Source organism: Haliotis cracherodii, unplaced genomic scaffold, assembly GCF_022045235.1.
Source record: "Haliotis cracherodii isolate W230 unplaced genomic scaffold, xgHalCrac1.p SCAF_3, whole genome shotgun sequence".
Taxonomy (NCBI): Eukaryota; Metazoa; Mollusca; class Gastropoda; order Lepetellida; family Haliotidae; genus Haliotis; species Haliotis cracherodii.
In genome coordinates, this window is record NW_027266286.1 from 69,711,098 (window position 1) to 69,734,397 (window position 23,300).

Consider the following 23,300-nt stretch of genomic DNA (forward strand, 5'->3'; position numbering starts at 1 on the left):
TAATAGCAGAAAGAATGAGTTGACAACACAATATAAAAATGGGCTAGAGATCGTCAGAAACTAAAGGGAGACCCCCATACCATGGGGACTTACAGTGCCTTTGCTTCCTGCATGGACACGACCATGATTAACCACCCCCGCCCAAAGATCCGACTGGGCCACCTTCGTGAAAAGGCGACTGCAGCCACCTCAACCGCATCCCAAATACCCAGACTGCACAGAATCCCCGGCCAGACCGTACGAAACCGTTTACGAGCAGCAGGTCAACGAGCAAGACGTCCTGTTCGACGCGGCCTATTGAGTCGACAACATCGTCAACAACGACTGCATTTGTGTCTTCAGCACAGGGTATGGCCTCAGGGTTCAGCGTCGAATCAAGATTTCTCCTTCGTCGAGGGGATGGAAGAGCCCGGGTCTACAGACGTCGGGGAGAACGTTACGCCGGAAACTGCGTACATTAAGTGGACAGGTTTGTTTGGGGTAGCGTTATGATCTCTCATCATGGCAGGATGGGTTTGGTCCATATCCAGGGCAATCTTACGGCTCAACGTTACATCAACGATATTATCCTACCGCACTTCCTCCCCAATGCAGCCAAAGGCAATTGTGTATTCCAGCAGGACAACGCTCGACCGCATACAGCACGGATCACAAGAGCCTGTCTTCACAACAACGTTAATGTTCTCCCTGGCCCTCCAGATCCCCGGATTTGAACCCGAAAGAGCGCCTGTGGGGTGAAATGGATAGACGGCTACGCCAACGTCAACTACAACCCCGGACGTTGCAGCAGTTAGTGTTGCGGGTTGACTGAGCTGCCATTTCCCAGGATGTGATTCGCAAATTCGTCCTTAGGCAGGAGATGTCAGGCCGCTATCGATTCCAACGGGGGACCATATGCGTTGTTCAGCATCGTGCTGACAACAAAAACAAAAAGATTACGCAATTATTCAACATTACGAAATGCCACGCCTGTCCGAAAATGAGCGTCTGCGAGCCATTGGTATGCTTGAAGCAGGATCGAGTCAACTTGATGTTGTAAGACAATTTAACGTCCACGGAAACACCATTTGGTGTTTATGGCAACGTCGACAACAGACGAATGCAGTCAGAGACCATCCTCGAAGTGGCAGGCCACGCGTAACCAATAATCGATTAGACAACTGGATTGGAACAATACATCTACGAAAATCGATTCCAGCCAGCAACAGTGACTGCAAGTAGCATCCCTGGCCTTCGACGAATATCTTTACAAACAGTACGTCGCCGCCTCAGATGTGCAGGGATTGTTGCCAGAAGTCCCGCCAGACGTCCCAGTTTGACAGGAAACCATCGCCAAGCACGTCTACAGTGGTGCAGACAAACAGTCTCGTTTTCACCTCAGCCACAGCGATGGGCGGATTCGAGTGTATCGACGTCGATGTAAACGTTACGTCAATCATTGTGTCATGGAACAAGATCGGTTCGGGAGCGGCAGCGTTATGGCATGGGGTGGAATTACAGCAAGACAGAGGACCCGTTTGATAGTGGTAGAGGTAAATCTCAATGGACAGCGCTACCGCGTCGAGATCATCGGCCCTATTGTTTTAACGTTTTTCCGTCGTCATGGCCCAGGCATTACCTATCAACATGACAACGCCCGGCCTCATATTGCTCGACTTGTTCAGGATTCTCTTTAACAAAACAACGTGAATGTCATACCCTGGCCGGCTCGCTCCCTTGATCTCTCACCAATCGAGCACATGTGGGATGAGATGGATCGGCGCCTTCGACGTCAACCACGTGTTCCACAGACACTCCAGGAACTTCGAAACATGCTCCAGCATATGGATATGGACAGATATCACACAGGACTTTGTGCGACGCCTAGTCCATTCCACAACACGAAGATGTGTTGCTTGCATCGCAACCAGAGGTGGACACACATGCTATTGATTTGTAAATTGACATTTTGGCATGTTCAAGTTTTTGTTATCAAATCACGCATTTTCAGAAGTCAGTATGGCAAATTAAACCATTTGAACGCTTACAGGAGTCTTTTATCTGTTGCAAACCGAAATTGTTTCAGATTTGGTAAAAAACGTAACTTTGCATTAAATCTTATTCATTGTCACAGGAACATTAGTTGTTCAGTATACTTCAGTTGAAAAGTAGGCCCAGGGAGATGGGAGATTCAGTATCTGTGGACAATGCAGACTTGCTTTAGTTATGACTATAGAAATACGGTAAGGACTTTGCGGAAGTAAATATTTAGGACTGTTAGACAGACTAGTGCTCTATATTCGCATATGTTTTAACTGTATTTTGGTTTTTTTAATAAATCGTTACAAAGTGTAATATTTCAACAATTATACATTATTCAATCCACTCCCTTTACATCAAACATTCAAGACATATTGCAAATATAGACAATCATAAAATATGATATCATACTAATATTCGTTGCTAGGATTGAAAAGTCCGTTGATGGAAGACCAGAATTGAAAGAAAGCTGTATAATTGCAATTTGAGAATGCAGTTAATTTGGTCATATTGTAGTTTCTAATAACTTCACGTTGAATATATTTCAACTTCAGCTGAAAACCCTTTCGTGATTGTTTAAACACAATAAATTTGATAAGTAATATAACTACATTCAGAGAGTTGTTATTCATCCCCTTAAATCAAAATAAAATATTCTCTTTCCGAAATCAAGTCTTCATTCCACAGATGGCGTTAACCAGTTGAGAACAAACTACCACATCTGAGCAGCATATTCACAATCATAAAATACATGTACAATAGTTTCACTATATTTACCACAGAAGTTGCAACTTGGTGAATCTTTGTAACCAATATTATGTAAGTATTTATTTGAAAGTAATATGTAGTGGATATTCTCAAACTGCAACCATCTCCTTGTTGCCATGCAATTGCATCCCACCCACTATCGGTAAATACTTTCTGTAACGTTTTTTCCCATTTAAGCATTCCATGACATTTTATAAACGCTGGTTCTAAGAGTGTGTCATAAAAGAGTTTACGGCCTTGATTACACATTGTGAGTAGTGAAACATTGTATGTCTAAATAGGTTAAATTGCATTATTGATTGAAATTTGTTGTTATTCTATATCTATCAATAAAAGATTCATAAGAATATATTTCACCTGTTTCATCCGAAAGAAAGTAGTTGTTTACAGCAGGAATAATTTCATCAGTGACATACTTAGCATCTACCATCCATAATCTGTTAATGTTTTGGATAGAATTCAATGACAGTAACAGCCATTTTGAGTAACTACATAACATTGCTGATAACGCAGGATATAATTTTGATAATAAAAGTGATTTTAAAACTGTATTTCTACCTACTGGAGTCAATAATCTTGCTCTCCATACACTCATTTCTCTTTCATTTTTTTCAAATATATCTGTATAGTTTAAGTAAATAAGTTTTTCCAAATCAATAGAAAAAATAATTCCCAAAATTTAAATGTTATAGGAGTCCAGTCACGATTCCACTCTTTACAGAGCTTATATCGTGATCTCTTTTTCGAACCTTTCCATATCAGTGAGGATTTGTCAGTATTAACGTTTGATCCTGAAAACCTAGAGCAAAAAAGTTTAGTGTATTTAACACATTGAAGAGGCCTTTTTCAGATCCATCTAACATCAAAGCTGTACCATATGCAAATTGTGCTAGTAAATGTTCAATACTGTCAGTCATTATTCCCTTAATACTTTTGTTTTTTTCTTATTGCAAGTATCTCTGCGCATGTATAAGGCGACACTGGATTCCCCTGGCGACAACCTCTTGTTATCTTACAAAAAGGCTAGCAAAACCATTGACTAATACACTTGATTGAATATCGCTTAAAAATGTGATCCATTTTACTATGCTTGGACCAAAGTTGAAAAATTTAAATGTATTTAAAATGAAATGTCTATCAACAGAGTCAAAAGCTTTTTCAAAGTCAATCAGCATAAGTAATCCAGGTATTTGTTATATTTATTATATTCCATCAAGTCATATATTAATCTTGTAACTTCCAGTATATCTTCCCGGGACAAAACTTTCTGATCTTCACTAACAATTATACTTAAAAATTCTATTTGCAATTACTGCTGATGCTATGTTATACGAGGTATTGAAGAGAGTGATTGGGCGCCATTTTTAAGGAAATGTTTTGACTTATTTTCCCCAGGAATACATGTTATTAATCCCTGTTTTGTGTTACCGATTGAGATTCATTTCTGTATGCATGATCAACAGACTTAAGCCATATGTTTTAACTGTTGTTCTTTTCAGAACACCGTGAAGATCCCAGAGATAGTGATTCTGGCTATAAAGATCGTGGCTGGAATCCTTCTCCTGGCAGTGGTAGTAATGGCGATCATGAATTTCTTGGCGGAAAAAAAGTGAGCTATTTATAGATTAATTCGCACCAACGTTGTTTTGAGTACCAAGAGAGTGAGTTGTTTGTTTGTTTGTTTTACGGCGCACTCAACAATATTCTAGTTATGTGACACTGGCCTGTAAGTAAGGAACAGGGAACAATCCAGTGATTGATATTGTGAACACCGGGGACGATGACACACCATTAACCAAGTCACAGACCCTGGCCGACCGATCCATGTAAGGATGCCAACCAGCACAATTCTGAATTCCAAATACCATTTATTTTTACACTCGGTGTCTCAGCTCACCCCTGAATCCCAAATACCATTTAACACAAATCTCAAAAGCACATGTCTGATTTACAAGGTGAGGTGAGGTGAAATGGAGTCGCATTCGGGATGATTGCTCGAAAAATAGCGACGTGCATGCACGTGTATGTGTGTGGCTGCTTGAACTAGACCGAACTAATGCCAATTTTATAGTGCTAGCATACTGAGATACAGAGCGTGTGAGTGTATAAATATGGTTTTACGACGATTTTAGCAATATTCCAGCAATATCGACTCGGTAGACATTTGGATTTACGCATTGTAGCCACATGAGGACTCTAACATGGGCCTTCTGTGTGACATGCGAAGGCTTTAACCTCTAGGCTACCCCATCGCCTCAAGAGCCGAGAGAAGTTGAGTCTGCTACCAGATTGTGAGCAAGTCCCCCGCTGCATATTACATGTGGAAGACGTAGTCCCTGCATTCTGTCATTCATACGTCTGGTTATAAGTGTTTAACTTCTATACATCATTGTTCTTTGTTTCGTAATGAAGGTTGATACTGCAGAAAGTATATGAACATTTATTGGTTTCATTATCTCTGTCTCACTTATTATTCTGCAATATGATCAATCCAAACAACAATTTTACTCTGTTCATGTCAGCAACAACTTCATAAATGCAACTTTTGAGTTTCAGTCGAACGGAGCATTTAATTGCGTTAAGTATGCACAGTTCAGTGGCCATTTCGTACGGCCTGTTGGTGTTTGGTGGGACGGCGTCAGAAAATAAGGTACTTATGAATAAGATACACATCGCCTGTCTTTTTCGTATGTACATTAGGGATTCGGAAATGTTTGTTCTGGACAATAAGCGTCAACTTAGTTAAAATGTTCTCTCATACAGATTCGGTTTTTTTCTCTAATAATAAACAAATATATTATTTACTTTGCCTGACCAAACTGTTTTACTTCCGAAAATATCTAGCTGACCAAATGGAGAAATATTCAACTGCAATATAATGTACATTATTCAAAATCGTTACTTCATCGTCATTTGGACAGACCACCCACACACTACACTTCAACACTGTTTCAGTATCCAGGATATATGATTAAGACACGATGAAAGTGCATAGGATACAATAATATAGGACGATATATTTTGTAACTATTTTGTATATTACTTGGATAAAGGCGTACTTTCTATTCAAAACATATTTTATGTTCTTCATGTAAATCTATTTCATGGTACAAACTAAGATCTTAATTCCAGGATATCTGTTCTAACATCGCCGTTTGCATCAACTATTTCTTTCTGACGACGTCGTTTCTGACACTTTCGTTGAGTCTTTCAACTGTAGAACAGGCAAAACGATTCGCCATCGGTATGCTTATCGCATCACTGGGTAAAGTATTATATATACTTTTCGATTATTGCCTTTCATCGATTCTCATTGATTGAAAAACATGATAAGACATTATCCATTGTTCATGAAGACACAACTTGTTCACGTTACGTCAGCAGAATGATAGGTTATCTGTGAAATGTCAACGGACATACATTGTCGTCCTTAATTGACAATGGTTACAATTAACTTGAAACTTGTAGCATATTTACTTCATAACTTTTCAAAGCTTAATGATTCATACGGATGTTTTTAACCAAATAAGATATCAATTTATCTTATATTATACAAATATTTCTGTAACTTAATCTCAATGTTATATTTATATGTCAAGAGGGATTGGGTTGGGTGTTGACATGTCAGGTGTCCGGTATAATGTATGACACAGCTGATATACTGTCCCCACATTTCATTATTAGTATTATCTTTCTAAATCGATCAGGAACATTATCCATGAGTCCTATCTTTTTAGTTCTGCCGTCCATAATCATCGGTATATACTTATCAGTAAAAGGCAAGTCAGGCTACGGGTCCAACGACGTGTAAGTACAAATATCTGAATCTGACCTGAACAGGCGTTCAACTGGGTGATCAATTCAACTGATATGCCAGTTACTTTCACTCTCAATGTACCCCATGGAGTTCAGAGTTAGACAAGGTGCCCAGTGAACAGATGCGCGATGTAAGTGGCAGCCGTATGGATCGGGCAGTCGATCACTGAGACGGCGTGGATCAGTGCTCACAAGATCAATCAGAGGGGATCAGTGCTCACAGTGTCTGGTCCAGACTCGATTATTTACAGGTTGCGGCGTTAAGCAACAAGTAAACAAACAAAACCAAATACAATCTCAATGTACATTAATGTCCCGCATAATGTTCATCACATTGTTGTAATTCCAGGCAATTTTTCAATGTTTCTAGGTGTGTTCCATCAACAACAAACAATGCTCTATATCTTCTTGTCATCCCTCTACCAGCAGTGGCCGTGGTGAGGATTGTTTCATAATAATCGATTGAATTAAATAAAAAAAAGCGACGAAGCTCTTTTCCATATCATAACAAATCTTTAAACGATATCGACTATCTTTATACGATATCGACTATATCATAAGCATGTGTTTGAATCATAATCAAATAGTGATGATACCAGGTGTTGAACAGGTGAGCGTGTCACCCACCGGTGGTATCCGCCACAAACACTTGCAAATTTGGAAAACAGGCTCCACATCTCCACCATAAAACGTTTTGAAATCTTTACTGAGGCCTTGAATGTCGTAAAGCTCATCACAGACCCTTTGAGCAAGAGTATATAAAGCTCATTGGTTTTACCTCAAAAGCCGTGAAATGTAGACACCAGAGGCTGTAGATACAGGTGTATTGCTCGACAGTTAAGGGACAGTTGACTAGGGAAAGGTTGAAGTCTATCCTCTTGTCATTCATTGTCACTCTGAATCATTATGCATTCACCTCAATACGAAAATGATGAGGTGAATGCACTGGTCTCTTTTATTTTCAGGTCACGTGTGTAAATAATTAGAAGGGTTATTTTAGAGTGTTCATGAAACCCAATATCTATATCTGTTCCATATACGTTTGTTCACTAATATGGTAGAGCTTTCTTTCAGGTACAGGTTCTACTGTGTATCATTGTGGGCAAAACAGGCAAAGAAGGCAAAAGATGTCAATGCGTTAACAAATACAGGTACGGCATTTGACACTCTGTGTGTGTGTGTGTGTGTGTGTGTGTGTGTGTGTGTGTGTGTGTGTGTGTGTGTGTGTGTGTGTGTGTGTGTGTGTGTGTTTGTGTGTGTGTGTGTGTGTGTGCGTATGCCTTACCAAGACTTACGGCTACTCAGTAACAATGATTTTATTATAATGACATGTAATGATATAATTTGCTATTCATGTAGGTGAATCAAGACACGCCCAATTGCTTTGATATGACTGCTTACGAAACAGGTCCCTTACATTCACTTTAAAAAACAAAGCAATTGCAAAGAGTAGACGAAACGAACAAAATTGAGGCATATTCATTCGTGTCTAGACTGTTCTAAAGATTGTTCTTCCGTAACATTTCGTACAGAACTAACTACATGCCATCGTACATAAGATTATCTACCGACAGATACATGTCTGTGCAGATCGTAATAAAAACATACGAATGAATGTTTTGGAGAAGTTGTTTAAACACAAAACTGTTATTTCTAAACAAAGAACTAAACATAAGGCGTAAACCCTCTTAAGTAGGTGACGTTGACATTGTAGCACAAATGCTTTTGTTGGGGATAACAAAATAACACTGAACACTAGATTTAACTGGTCCATACTTTGCAGTTTGTCATGATACCAAGTAGAATCAATTTATCACTTTACAAGGTTACCTTATGAATGAGTTCCCTTCGTTTATTGGTTGATTAAATGTGGCAAAACCAACAAACTCTACTATTGAAAAAGGACTTTCATTTTTCTAATGCACTATGTCTTTGGTCCTTCTGGTTTAAAGTTCTAATGCAGTAAGAAAGAATTTTCCGAAAAAGAAAGTGGCATAATCCTTACTAGAATACTAATAATGTTACATTCTGAAAAAAATATTTGTTTTGAAGTTCTAGATAAAAGGGACAAACCACTTTTCACAATCATACTGATTAAAGTGAGTGAGTGAGTGAGGTTTTACGCCGCTTTTAGCAATATTCCAGCAATATCACGGCGGGGGACACCAGAAATGGGCTTCACACATTGTACCCATGTCGGGATTCGAACCCGGGTCTTCGGCGTGACGAGCGAACGCTTTAACCACTAGGCTACCTGACCGCCCCTCATACTGATTAAAAGCGCCAAGACCCTCTCCATATTGATAAGAAATATCTGCTAAAAGCAGTCGATTGCATGATTCCGACTACATCATTAACATGTGTTTATGAATACCCATCAAATAGAGATGAAACCAGGTGTTAGTATCATGAGCATACCCCAACCCCACCCCTAAATCGATGGCATTCGCCACAAAGACATGCAAAAGCAAATCAATTTGCCACTAATGCGTCAAATTTGGACATGTCCTCAACTTGTCTACCATAAAACACGTATATAAAAAATACGATTCACTTATATACATATAGAAAGAATTTCACAATATGACACAACTCGAAATCGTATTAAGTATGTATTGTATGTCAGTCATGTCATTATATCAGTAACAAAAATATCCTTATTGCAGGTCAGGTTTTCGTTCACTGAGGCTTGGTACGGAAACTGTATTTGGGATTCTTTTGTCATTGCTTACAGTATATTCTCAAGAAACTATCGATGTCCTATTTTCCGTTGTTGGCGTGGCCCAGGTTTGTATACATTTCATACACATTTACTTGAGGTTGTTATCGTACGGAAGCGTAGTAGGACCACAGTGAATTTTTTTGTCTAAGTATCTCCTATGTAGGACTTAGTATCTTCTACGTAGGACTTACTATCTCCTACGCAAGACTTAGTATTTTCTACGTAGGAGATATTAAGTCCTACGTAGGTGATATTAAGTCCTACGTGGGAGAAAGTAAGTCCTACGTACTAGATACTAAGTCCTACGTAGGAGATACTTAGTTCCACGTAGGAGATAGTAAGTTCTACGTAAGGGATAGTAAGTCCTACGTAGGAGGTAGTAGTAAGAAACGTGGTCATATTCGTGACAATGCCTTCCTGGTTGGGATTATATACTTACTCGTATTGTAGTATTTCTGCTTGTCTTCTTTCATTCCCGATTTGTAAGCAAGACCATGTGCACAAAAATGTGGTTTAAAAAGCCAAATAATTTTTTTTGTCTCTATGCCATTTTTAAAACTTGGAATTGATGAGAATGTTGTTTATATGTTTTGTATTTTAAAATCTGCCAGGATTATACAAATTCAAACAAGAAGTGATACGGAACATTTGTCTTCTGAATTCGTCCTGTTTATTTCTGAATAAGATGTATACATATCTATAATATCCAGTTAGTTAGTTTTAGATATCCTGTTCGGGTAAAACATATTGAACGTGTATTTCTTCTTTTCAGGCATCTTTTTATGTTCTAGCCGAGTTGGAATTGGTAAGTCTGATTAAACTTTATCCGGGGATGATGATCTTGTTATGGTGATATTTTGAATGAGGCATGTAATCTAATTAACGTCACGCGGTGCACATTTCATCCTGTTAGTGCACCAACGTTGTAGCGAGGCGAAGTTATTGATTGCATGTCGTAGTACCCCGACGAGACGGGGTTGTTCATAATATCAGTCACTGGTTTGTCTGACCTAGACACGATAATGTATAGTCTTCCATCATATAGCCGAAATGTTGCTGACAGCGGAATAAAATAGAATCCCGGTTCGCCCCGATTATGTTTCTAGGTTTGTCAGCACATTCCCGTGCTCGTTGGTTTCACCGAAGTGGTAAACCTGACACGCCGCGATATAAAAGCGGCAATAAACCCAACTCACTCACTCACTCGTAACTTTGACAGCGTTTCTGATTTAGGTAAGAACTAATCAGCAGTGAAATATAAAGAAATCCCCAATAAATGTTAGTGTTGTATGTTATCTGATAACTAATGCAATGATATTGTTACAGCCACGGGAAAATGCTGTTTGGCCTTCTTCCAGTTTGCAATCAAAGAACGACGCTAAATATGTATGACGTTTTTTCATGATTTCCTTTTTACCCCATGATTCAATTGTGTGCAATCCACGGCAAGTTTGCTGCAACCGTCAATGCAATGTTTATCTTCACTTTTTAGGGTTGGTTGCCCATAACCGCGTCCTGTATATCCATGGGGGGCCAGGCTCGCTGAGTTGGTTGATGCATGTCATCGATTCCATTTGGGTGAAACGATGCTCATGATATTAATCAATTGATTGTCTGGTCCAGACTCGATTATTTACAGGCCGCTGTCATATAGCTGGAATATGAAAGTGCGGCTTTAAAAAAAACAAAAAACAACTCAACAACATGGTTATACAATGTACATGAACTGAATGAAAGTATACCGTAGACTCGTATGGGTATAAGAGAATCTCACTTCCTTCGTTCTCACAAATATGCTTGACGTAAGAGGCGACTAACAGGATCGGGTGGTCAGGCTCGCTGACATTGTTGATGCATGCCGTCGATCCCAATTTCGTGGATCGATGGTCATGATGTCAATCACTGGATTGTCTCCAGACTCGATTATTATCAGACCGCCGTCATATAGCTGGAATATTGCTGAGTGCGGCGTTAAACAACAAACCAACCAACCAGTCGTTCTCACCCCTTGGGATTTCCATGGTTAGTGATGGTACCCAGCAACCAACATGTATCTTAGCTGTGAGGGGCGATAACATGGATCGAACAATCAAACTGTTGTTGACCAGGTACTTCACTGAACATTTGTACTAAATCTTTGTTACAACATAACCTCATGCGCCTTCTTCCAACATACATCACATGTTCGCTGTCGTATCTTTACAGCGTTGCAGGTTCAGGTAAAAGGAATTAATAGCGACATAAAAGCAGATCCTCTTTAAATGTTAGTGTTGTATGTCACCCGATAACTAATCGCAGACATACTTTTACAGCCACCGGAAAATGCTGCTGGGAATATTCTGGCGACGCTTTCACCAGAGGAAGCTAAACAAACGTACGATTCTTTCTATCCTATACAAATTTGTACAAAATAAAGTTGTGCATCTACTGAAGGAAATTATTTAGTTGAACCACATCATAAGAATCAACATAAACTAAAAATAATATATTTGTAGGAAGAAACAATCTGAAAATGATATATTGATATTTCAGGGCTCCAAAAAAACACCGACAGGCCACCTCAAACCAGTGAATATTTGTTGGGCTCTACATTTGGAACTACCATCTTCTGAATATTATTTGGATTTTGTGAATCGGTTTAATTCATAATCAGATTACATTTTAGTTTTGTTATTTTCAAGGTAAGAATATAACTCCACAGCAGTCTGAGCGTGTCGTAAAAGACGACCAAATGGATTGTGTGGTTAGGATGTGAATTGGTTTATTTCATGTCACCGTATCCCACTGTCGTGGATCGATGCCCATAATATCAAACACTGGATGTCTGGTTCAGACTACATTAATTACAGACCACCGCCATGTAGGTGGAATATCTCTGTCTGTTGTGTTTCACAACAAACATATTTTTCTGGCATATATGATAATGCAAAACAATCTGTAAATCACACTGACATCATATAGGTATCCAAGAACAGGAAAACTAAGAACAGGAAAACCAAGAACAGGAAAACCATGAACATAGGAAAACTAAGAACAGGAAAACCTAGGACAACCAAACCCCACACACAAGATCAAATGCAGATGTGACGAAACATACATCGGAGAAACATATAGATATCCGCACCACAGAACACCAAAGATTAACTGACAAAAAGAGACTCCAAATCCGCCATTTGAGATCACGTTCAACAAAGCCCCAGTCACCAGATCCAGTGGACCAGCCCCATGTGCCTTGCCGCCAACCACAAAAACAACATCACAAACCCTGCCATCCACATCAAACGATTAAAGCCTGCTTCGTCATGCCATCAGCCTTTCATCATCTTAGATTTAAGAGGGGATTCCATGAGATCCTAGATCTTGTCTCCTCAAGTGAAGAAGTTGCTGTTGATGAATTGGGTGCTGCTGTCTGTGATCACTTTGGTGTAGATGTGTTATTCCGTGTTGTCAAGTCTGGAACTGATTGCCTGCAGGGCTTCGTCTATTAGTACTCAATTCTAATATATTTATCATCTGGCCCAATCTCTTTGAAATGTGTGAATTAATTTTGTAACTTTATGGCCTTTATGTGACCAGATTTATAGTATAACTTTTCAGTAAAATTGAAAAAATTAAATAGAACATTTTGTATACATTATATATCTGCCATCTTGTATGTTTTTAAATTGTATCATGTACATGTATGTACTCATGTAATGGACTGTGTAGTAAAGTACTGTTGGAAATGCTAGAACACTGCTTTTCTGGCTTCATTTAATAAATACAAGTCATAGGGCTATGAAAATAGCATATATCAAAGTAAAGCAAATTGACCTAATCTTGCCTTTCCTAACTGACACTGACACATAAAGTGTTCATTTACAGGTAAAATGATGGTAAACTAATACAATATTCGTGTGTTGTCATGCATGGATGAAACGGCCTATAGCATGAGGTATTACCGCACACCTGTCCCGAGGTGATGACCTCACACCGGCCCGTGCATTCTCACAGGTGCAAATGTCACCCGACATGGGCTGACAGTAACGTTTTGTGCGAGATTTTATGCGTACTTCACTTCACTTCGAACACGATGAACCACCAGTGAGTATAGACAGATCCCACAGATTACGCTCTAAGTGCGGACAGAGACCAGTTATTGTGAAATTGCAAAGATAAATGCCAGGTTCTTGATGCTGCTCGGAAATATCTGAAAGGTAAAAAAAACCTTTTGGGTCAATTAAGACTTCGCTGAGTGAGAAAGACACATTCTCGATTGGCTCCCTTGATGATGAAGGCACGCGAGAAAAACAAGATATCTAATCTGAGCTATGACAAACTGATAATTGACGGCACTGTGTATACGTGGGATGGGGAGGCTTCAGATATACAGCAGGTTTGGAAACGTCGGAACAGGAGTTCTAATCAGCTGGAACATCTGAACCGAGGGACAGTACGTCTTATCAACATATATCCAAGTAGAGATGTGACAGATGCCCCAATGCCTTACTTTCTAATAGTGTAAGTGTAAACAACACCATCAGTGTCGGCAGCTTCATCGCTACAGATGGCAATCCTCTACCAGTGAGTCCGCACACCGGAATAGACGATGTAATTCGTTTGTCAAATACAGCACACGGTGTCAGTTCTCCAAACACTTATAACAGGAATATTGTTATTGTTATAGACTACTACTACTACTACTACTAATACTACTACTACTACTATTACTACTACTATTACTATTACTATTACTATTACTACTACTACTACTACTACTACTACTAGAATATTGTGAATAATACTACAACTACTACTACTAATAATAATATACAGTATAATGTAAGCACTGTTATTAATGTGTGTAGATGGAACATTTATGGACTTATGTCCAAAGACGAATCAGCTGACTTCATTTCATTTTGTGAAAATTTACATATATTCTGTTTTATAGAAATCATGTGTATTGATCCTAAGACCGTTTTAAACAAACTATTCTGTAACTTTGGTACCTTGGTTTGTAGCCTAAAGCGGTTTTCCAGTCGGGTTAGGTTGTCTGGAGGGTTAGCAGTATGTATTTCAAAGAGTTTATAGCCACTGGAACACTAACTAACACTTCTTGGTGTTTGTTTAACTACCATCGGATCTCTTTGAAATTGTAATAAGATTTTAGACATGGGTGTTTTCCCAGAATCTTGGAATATAAGTATGGTTATTTCATTGTATAAATCTTGGTCAGTTTGAACCAACTAATTATAGAGGCATTTCACTATTAAATGTTATGGGAAACATCTTAAAGTCAATCATAGAAAAACATTTGAGAATATGGATGGCAGTAAATGCTTTACTGACCGAGTCTCACGCAGGGTTCCGACCAAACTATTCTACTGTTGATAATTTGTTTGTTTTACAAGCTCTTTCATCTAAATATCTCTGTAAAACCAGAGGTCTCTTTTATTGTGTATTTATTGACTTTCAAAAAGCTTTTGACTTTGTTAATAGGAAAAACATTGATGTATTTACTTATTACTAAGGGATGTCATAGTAAAATGTCTGCACTTTTTAAAAACATGCATGCATCAGTCAGCGCATGTATTAAGGTCAATAATGAACGTACGGACTGCTGATTTACAACATCCTCCGGTGTACGACAAGGTTGTCTTTTAAGTCCGTTGTTGTTTATATTTTTCATAAATGAACTTGCCATAGAATTGCAAAATAGTTGCCAACATGGGATATTTGTAACCCAAGAAATAATGGACATTATGCTCCTTCTCTTTGCTGAGGATGTCGTAATTTTCCTATTCTGTAAATGGCTTGCAAAAACAGTTTAATGAGTCTTGAAGTAAATCTGAATAAAACTAATGTTGTAGTTTTTAGAAAAGGTGGTATTGTTGCAAAACATGAAAAGTGCTTGGTTCGTCTGCCTTGGGTGTAGTCACTTGCTATAAATATAAGTGTTATGTTTTCCTGTAGATTGTCATGGTCTATGGCATGTAAGCAATTAGCTGTTCAGGCGTCGAAAGCCATTATGCCGCTTTATGATTTATTCAGGAAAAATAGTTGTGTTTTTTTCACAGAATGTACCATTTTTAAGGCAACATTATGCCTATACGTTTGTATGGTTCTGAAATATGGGGTGCAAAGAATAACGCTGCAATTGAAAAAGTTCACACTTCATATTTCAAATGTGTTCTATGTGTTGGTAAGTTTGCCACAAACAAGGCAATCCTTGGTGAAACAGGCCGTAGTATTGGATTAAGTTACTTAGAATGATGCCTGATAGATACCCATATCAGTGTTACAAAATGTTAAAGGTACTTGAGGATAATGGTAAAAATAATTGGGTTTCAGATGTGAGAAATCTATTATTTGTTATTATTTCATTGCACAAATGTAATGTAAATATATGTCGCAGCTCCAAAAACGGTGATATTGTGAACTCTATTTGTACAAACTGTTCACTCGGAGAATTAGAAGATAAATACCATGTCTTACTTATGTGTGAAACGTATTCCCATTTAAGGTATAAATTTCTCACAATGTTGCAATGTATTTTAAATGATAAATCTGCTGAAACTCTGAAAATCCTGGTATGATCCATGCTGTTTCCATATTTTTAAAACATGTCTTTATAAAGCGGAATGTGTAACTTGATTTAAAATTATGTACATCAAGTGACAAATGTTAATATCCAATCTGCATTGTATCATGGGCCCTGATGCCTAAATTACTGAATAAACTGTCTGTTTGTCTGCCTGTCTGTCTGATATCTGGTTCAACAAGGCTGATATCTTGCAAAGACTGCGTTGATCCTCCCTTTGACATGTGTGGGTTTCAATGTTGAGTTATGGCTTGCCACGAACCCTTCACAGTTTTGTTTTAAACATATTTTATTGACATATATGGTCAACGGGATTGGGCAACAGTTATCCAACTTAGGTGGCCCTTTCCCTACTCTATATGTACAGACATTGATTATACATATATATATATATATATATATATATATATATATATATATATATATATATATATATATACACAAGTATGATCCAATTGCAGAAGAGAGTGCTCAATACAAAGTAGAGCATACATACAGATTTGAATACACTTTCCTTATATCATTTTGCAACTCTGAGTTTCACGCACCCATGGTATTGCGTACGATCATCAGGCATAATGAAACATGGTTTTTAGTTTGACCCTTTCTTTTTTGCTCGGCTTGGGGGTTTACCATGGCGACAGGTGGAAATGAGCTCGCTTCTTTTGTTTAGCTTGTTAGCTGTTAGCATGAGAATCTCGAGCTTCTCTTCCATGCATAGGTTGCAGATCCCTGAGTCTCTTTTGTTGGTGTTTGATTTCTTGATTATGTCCCATTTAATTTTGTAATTGGTTTTGTTTCTTTTTAACTTCCAGATGTGTTTGGAGAGTTCTGTCTCTTTTTCATATTTTTCAATCCTGAATGATTTTGTGTGGTTGTTATACCTTGTCTTGAAGGGGCCGCTTGCTAACCCAATGTAGGTTACATCATTGGTATCTGTTGTAACCGTGGCCTTATAGACTACGTCACGAGTGAGGCATTTACCGTTCATTGGGCAATTGGCTTTTTGTCTACAGTTACAGTCTTTTGATTTGGTTGATCAAGAAGTTTTCAATCTGTCAATACCATACTACGAAAAAGCCCTTGAAGCTGCAGGATACAACACGAAGTGCGAACTAAACCCAAATAAAGATCAAACACAAAAACAGAAAAAGCAAAGAAAACGGAAAATCATTTGGTACAACCCCCCCTTCAGCAAGAATGTGAAGACAAATGTAGGCAAACACTTCCTGAAACTTATCAACAAACATTTTCCAAAGGACAGCAAACTCAATAAAATATTCAACAGATCATCAGTTAAAGTCAGCTACAGTTGCATGAAAAACATCCAACAAATAATCAAGGCACATAACAGCAAGGTGATGAAGTCAGCCAACCAATCAACCAAATCAAAAGACTGTAACTGTAGACAAAAAGCCAATTGCCCAATGAACGGTAAATGCCTCACTCGTGACGTAGTCTATAAGGCCACGGTTACAACAGATACCAATGATGTAACCTACATTGGGTTAGCAAGCGGCCCCTTCAAGACAAGGTATAACAACCACACAAAATCATTCAGGATTGAAAAATATGAAAAAGAGACAGAACTCTCCAAACACATCTGGAAGTTAAAAAGAAACAAAACCAATTACAAAATTAAATGGGACATAATCAAGAAATCAAACACCAACAAAAGAGACTCAGGGATCTGCAACCTATGCATGGAAGAGAAGCTCGAGATTCTCATGCTAACAGCTAACAAGCTAAACAAAAGAAGCGAGCTCATTTCCACCTGTCGCCATGGTAAACCCCCAAGCCGAGCAAAAAAGAAAGGGTCAAACTAAAAACCATGTTTCATTATGCCTGATGATCGTACGCAATACCATGGGTGCGTGAAACTCAGAGTTGCAAAATGATATAAGGAAAGTGTATTCAAATCTGTATATATATATATATATATATATATATATATATATATATATATATATATATATATATATATATACACATATACATACACACATACATATACATATACATACGTATACAGAAATGCATACATATACACATAATCATATATACACACAATCATACATACTCATACAAAAATACACATACGCATATACATATGCACATATTACATATATGGTAACAAAGAGAAATATATTTACACAAGAACATAAACATAATGTTTGCAAGAATAACATAGACATACGTAAGAACTGCCTATGAACACAATTTACTTGTATATACACATTAATCCAAAATACATGCAAGACTACATATATAATTACTCAATCATACATACACTTATGTACATGTACATATATGCACACATACACACACTACATGTACATACCTACACATATACCCTTGTATAAAAGGGTTACTCGAATCTATATGTCGACAGTATATATTTTTGAACGCTGTTGAAGATGAGGTTATTGTGACCTTCAGCTAGGGATACATCACCGTAGAGAATATTTTGTATTGTACATGTAGTTCCAGCTTTTATAATGTTAACGAACATGATATTTCTGGGAATAGTGTAATTGGGACATTCAAGAAAAAAGTGTATGTTGTTTTCACATGGGTTTCCACAAGAGCAGGACAAAGTATCAGATAAATTTCCTTTACAGAGGTCTGCATTTAGGGAACTGCAAGAATGCCTTAGGCGTGTATGTAAAATATTAGCGTTTCGGTTGCCGATTGAGAAGTATGGGGGTGGAGCTGCAATGGTTGTTTTAATCATATGTTTAAAATTTGATAATGATGTTGCACATCTGTATTCAGGGAGTAACTCATTCCATAGTTTGATTGAAGAAGGTATAAAGGATTGTTGGTATGTAACTGTTCGTGCATGCTGCAAATTCAGTTTGTTCTGATTTCGTAACTCATATCTACTAATAGTTGATACTTTGGGTGGTAACGTGTCATGTAAATACGATGGACATAGGTTATTCACAATACTGTAGAATGTACAAAAAAAATAATTTTTTCCTTCTATAAGATAGTGATCCCGTCTCAAAATATAAACTCGATCTTGAAGAGAATTTAGAGAGACCTGTTACTATGCGAGCGGCTTCGAGTTGAATCATTTCAAGTTTTTCGGAATTTTCTTGACTGCAGTTATCCCATACCTCTGAAGCATATTCTAATATAGGCCGTATGAAAACAAGATAGATTTTGGACAGGGTTTGTCTGTCAAGTAGATATTTAACTGTTCTTAACGAACAATTCATTTTGGAAGCTGAGCGGCAAATGTTATCAACGTGAGTTGTCCACTTCATATCATGAGAGAGAGTAACGCCCAGATGTTTGTGCGAGATAGATGCGCTAAGTGCGGTATTGTTATAAATGATATCTGCAGTGCGGTTTTAACAATGAGTGAACAGAATGAATGTTGTTTTGTCCGGGTTAAACTTAACTAGCCATCTATTGGCCCAGGTATTGAGAAGCTTTAGATCACTGTTTAATCTGTGTTCTATCATTTGTAAGTGAAGAGATGATGTACCAATGGAAGTATCGTCTGCAAAAAGGCGAGTAGAATTCACTAGATTATCAGCGAGATCGTTGATGTAGACTAAAAACAAAAAGAGACCTAATACCGAGCCCTAGGGGACACTGGCTCTGGTGAATTTCAAAGATGAAAAGTTGCCATTTACAAAAACCTTTTGTCTCCTCTGACTAATATAGTCTTCTAACCATAGTAATAGCTTCACAGTTAGCCCAGATATGCTCAAAAGGGTTGAGCTCACAATGTCTGACTGGCTTACGTGAGACAAGTGAACGGGACCGTGTTGTGCCGCCAGCACATATGTCTTGTACTTTACTGGTTTCTTATTCAGCCGAATTTTTTCCATGAGCTGAAGTTTCGTTTCAGATGGTCTGAAATCGACAATGTCAGATATTCCTGTATTGTCGCCTTCAGACTACTCATGGTTGGCGCGACGGTATCTGATTCCCGGACGTTATATTAATTGGCGTTATCCATGACAATGACACTGAGTATGTCCCCACCTCCAAATGACCTCTCTGAACACATCACCATTCATTCCCTTATGATACTCACCAGTTTTCGTTTTCGCCTCGAAAACTAGCCATCTTTTAGTCCATCTGACAGTAGCCACATGCAGTCACATGTAGACGTCAAGGTAAATTATCTTGAAGCCCTTGAGATATGACAGGGTGGAATACTTTCCCTAAAATGTGCTCGGTCATCGCCACGCACAGTGTATCGAAATCCCATCACGTGGAGATCAATAGTTAATCGTGTCTTTAATTTCCTCCCGAATTGTACTACAAGTCGTGGCTACTTTCTGCTCATAAAACTTGTACACTATACGCCTAATCACCCTGTATCAAAACTGTCTAATATCATTCTCCGTTCCGGTTATGTTTTTGAGACTACCCCTATACCTTTTTTGTTGTATCTATCATAGACTTGATGGTATGAATTGAAAACCCAATAGTTTGGGCAGTTTGTTAATTCACCCTATCTAAACTAATAAATGTTTTCCCAATATCTCTCTGAAGTATAAAGAACTTGTATACATTTCCTAGTTCAGACTCCATGTCGTGTACCATGGTTATGGCTACGCAAGTGTAATGTAACATGCCTCATGAGGGCAGTGTTGACAATATAAACGCAGTCTCATTTTGTTATTTCAGAAGATGCACATCTTGAATTTTCTCCATATGATTTTTTGGTGTGGAATATATGTTTATGAACAGATACATAACAATGTATTATGATTAAAACGGAGTCAAGTGCGCATATTTCTATAGTCCGTTTTTGGACTTAGAATAAATGTGAACTTACTGTTTTCGTTCAAACTTTCCTTAGGTAAACTTGTCGATAGGACTCCTTGTGACTGAAATACTTCAAACCACTGGTAGGTCAATCGGTAGTTACTAGATATTTCAATAGCAACAGTCCGTGAAAACTTATATCCTTTTTCAACGGGCAAAAAGCATTTTTATAGCATTTCCGACAGTACTTTAGTGGTCTGTGTAACCTGATTATCTTTGTGTATTGTGATAGTAGCTCAGACGTAGGGTGGCTTTGGAAGAGTGCAACAAACAAACTCTTAATTACTTGTTTATGCAAATCATCTTAGTGGCGGGTCCTACCGGTGACCAGGAGCGTGTTTTTTATTATCACAAACAAGACAAAAGTTGGCTCACGCGATTAGCTTGTGTCAGTGATGGAATGCCATGTCATCACTTCGGCGTACTGTGTTCAGTGGGTAATATGCCAAATGATGATCACCTTAGTGATCTCTGTGTCAAAACCACAAGCATCCACTGACAATGTGCTGGACAGGCTCATTAAATTCATTGCATAATCTACATTTCATAGTTACATTTTGATGCAAAATCACTCATTGACGGTTTCGAGTGGGAAGTGACTGGTCCTGACCAGCAAACAGAAAACCTGCTGTTGCAAGAGTTTTAGTAGTAGAAGTAGTAGTATTAGTCGCTACCCGCCTTACATTGTACATTGCATTCAATTGCAATTTGGGTTCTTTGTATATCCCACCTTCATATCCCCTTCGACAGTCTGATCTACTGAATCTGTATGATCAGCTCCCTGCATCATCATGGGCGATTTAACACGGCATAAGCCTCCCCGGGGAAGTTCAAGTACAAGACATAAGAGGAAAGTCAATTTTCAGACTTTGTTTCTGATAATATCTAAGTGTATTAAGTGACAATTCAAGCGTCTATCTTGCCGCTGCAACTTATTCTGCCCTTGATCTCTCACTCACAGATTCAAACATTTACAATGGACTTGAATGGTCTATCTATGACTGATGACCAAAAGGAGAGGTTACTTCCCTAAAAACCGGATGATGACCCACCCCCTCCCCCTTCTTCATCTTACAAAGGTCAGTTGCTCGGTGTATGAAATATTCAGTGGTGAAAAATTAAAACCTGACAATTACAGATGTTGTGCCAGTTTCTATCCAGTTGTTTTCGGTCCTTGAAAATCCTCGTATTCGTAAACCATATAGTTGTGGATATGAAATATTAAAAAGAGTCATATAAAGCCTTAAGAAGAGATAGGCATTAGGGCCGCTTCATATCATCAGAAAATATGATTAATGTGACATAAATATATACAAAAGGTCCCATCTCTGGAGAAAAATAACTCAGTTGTGATAAGTATCTCTTTGATGAGCTAACTGTAGTAGGTTCTGAGAAAACGTGTCCCCATCGCAGACACTTTGCACCAAGTAAAATGACATCGATCAAAGGCTTTAACGCTGAAAAAATAAAAGACGGGAACAAATTTTTCATTTATCTTGACAAGTATCTCTTAGATAAGCATGCAAAATTATATTTAAGTACTAGTAACTGCAGAAGTTTCTGAGAAAACTTGTCCCCCCTTTCACACAGTATGCACCAAGTTGAAATGTACGGAGCAAGGACCAAATGTCTCTAAAAAACATAAATGACGCGACCAATTTTCGAACTCAATCTTGACAAGTATCTCTAAGATAAGCATGCAAACTTTCATTCAAGTAACTTCAGTATATGGCAAAGGTTCAAATTCTTCTGTACAACATTTTGAAGGATTCTTCATCATCAAATGTTGTTCCTGAGTTTCAGAGCTATCAGAAACAACAGGAAAAGAAAAAATGTTAATTTTGCTTCAAATAACGGTGAAGATTACCATAAAGTATTTTCATTCCATGAGCTACATACTATGCTTGAGCAAGCTCATAATACTCCAGCAGGTGATGCTAACATCAACTATTAGTTACTGAAGCTATTGCCTGAATCATGTCTGGAGAATGAATGAATGAATGAATGAATGAATGAATGAATGAATGAATGTCTTTATTTCCTCCAGATAAATCCGAAGATTCTCAAAACATCAAGATTATGTAATTAAATAATCAAATAACACACACATATACATATCAATGTCCCGCATATTTACAGGCTATAAACAGTGAGAAATATTGGTAAGGTTACCACACGTTGTTTAGGATCTGTTTAATTTGATATAAATACTTTGAAAATTCAATAATTGTGAAATGCCACGTTATTTCATCAATGTTATTGTTGTCTGCACCACGAAAGAATGCTAACATATCATGGTCTTCCATCATCTCTATTTTTACATACATTTCAACATCAAGATTATCAATTAGAGTTGAAAAGAATAAATCTCTCTCTGAAAGTAGACATTCACAGTTTAAGATGACGTGGTGATAAAAATCATGAGCAAAAGTATTCAATTTTGTGCATTCTTTTGATATTTTGCTTCTGGATTCAATCCTTATTACATACTGCATTTCTTCATTACAATGCTGTATAACACATGAGGAGTATGTGTTGTGTGAATTATAGAATATCGGGATAGGTCAGCTCTACATGATAGTTTATATTTCCATACTT

The 23,300-nt window shown here is 37.9% G+C and overlaps 1 protein-coding gene across 1 annotated transcript in view; it reads left to right on the top strand.

Annotated features, from left to right (window-relative positions):
• The window catches only part of LOC139473593 (uncharacterized), a 37,164-nt gene extending 25,267 nt beyond the window's left edge, over positions 1-11,897 (top strand). Inside the window, exons 18-28 of the mRNA XM_071256254.1 lie at positions 4,287-4,396; positions 5,344-5,437; positions 5,920-6,052; positions 6,525-6,594; positions 6,974-7,040; positions 7,678-7,759; positions 9,260-9,390; positions 10,098-10,130; positions 10,652-10,711; positions 11,638-11,699; positions 11,858-11,897. Of these exons, the coding sequence (XP_071112355.1) occupies positions 4,287-4,396; positions 5,344-5,437; positions 5,920-6,052; positions 6,525-6,594; positions 6,974-7,040; positions 7,678-7,759; positions 9,260-9,390; positions 10,098-10,130; positions 10,652-10,711; positions 11,638-11,699; positions 11,858-11,897 (882 nt within the window). The remainder of the gene's footprint in view (positions 1-4,286; positions 4,397-5,343; positions 5,438-5,919; positions 6,053-6,524; positions 6,595-6,973; positions 7,041-7,677; positions 7,760-9,259; positions 9,391-10,097; positions 10,131-10,651; positions 10,712-11,637; positions 11,700-11,857) is intronic.
• Positions 11,898-23,300: the final 11,403 nt, after the last annotated feature.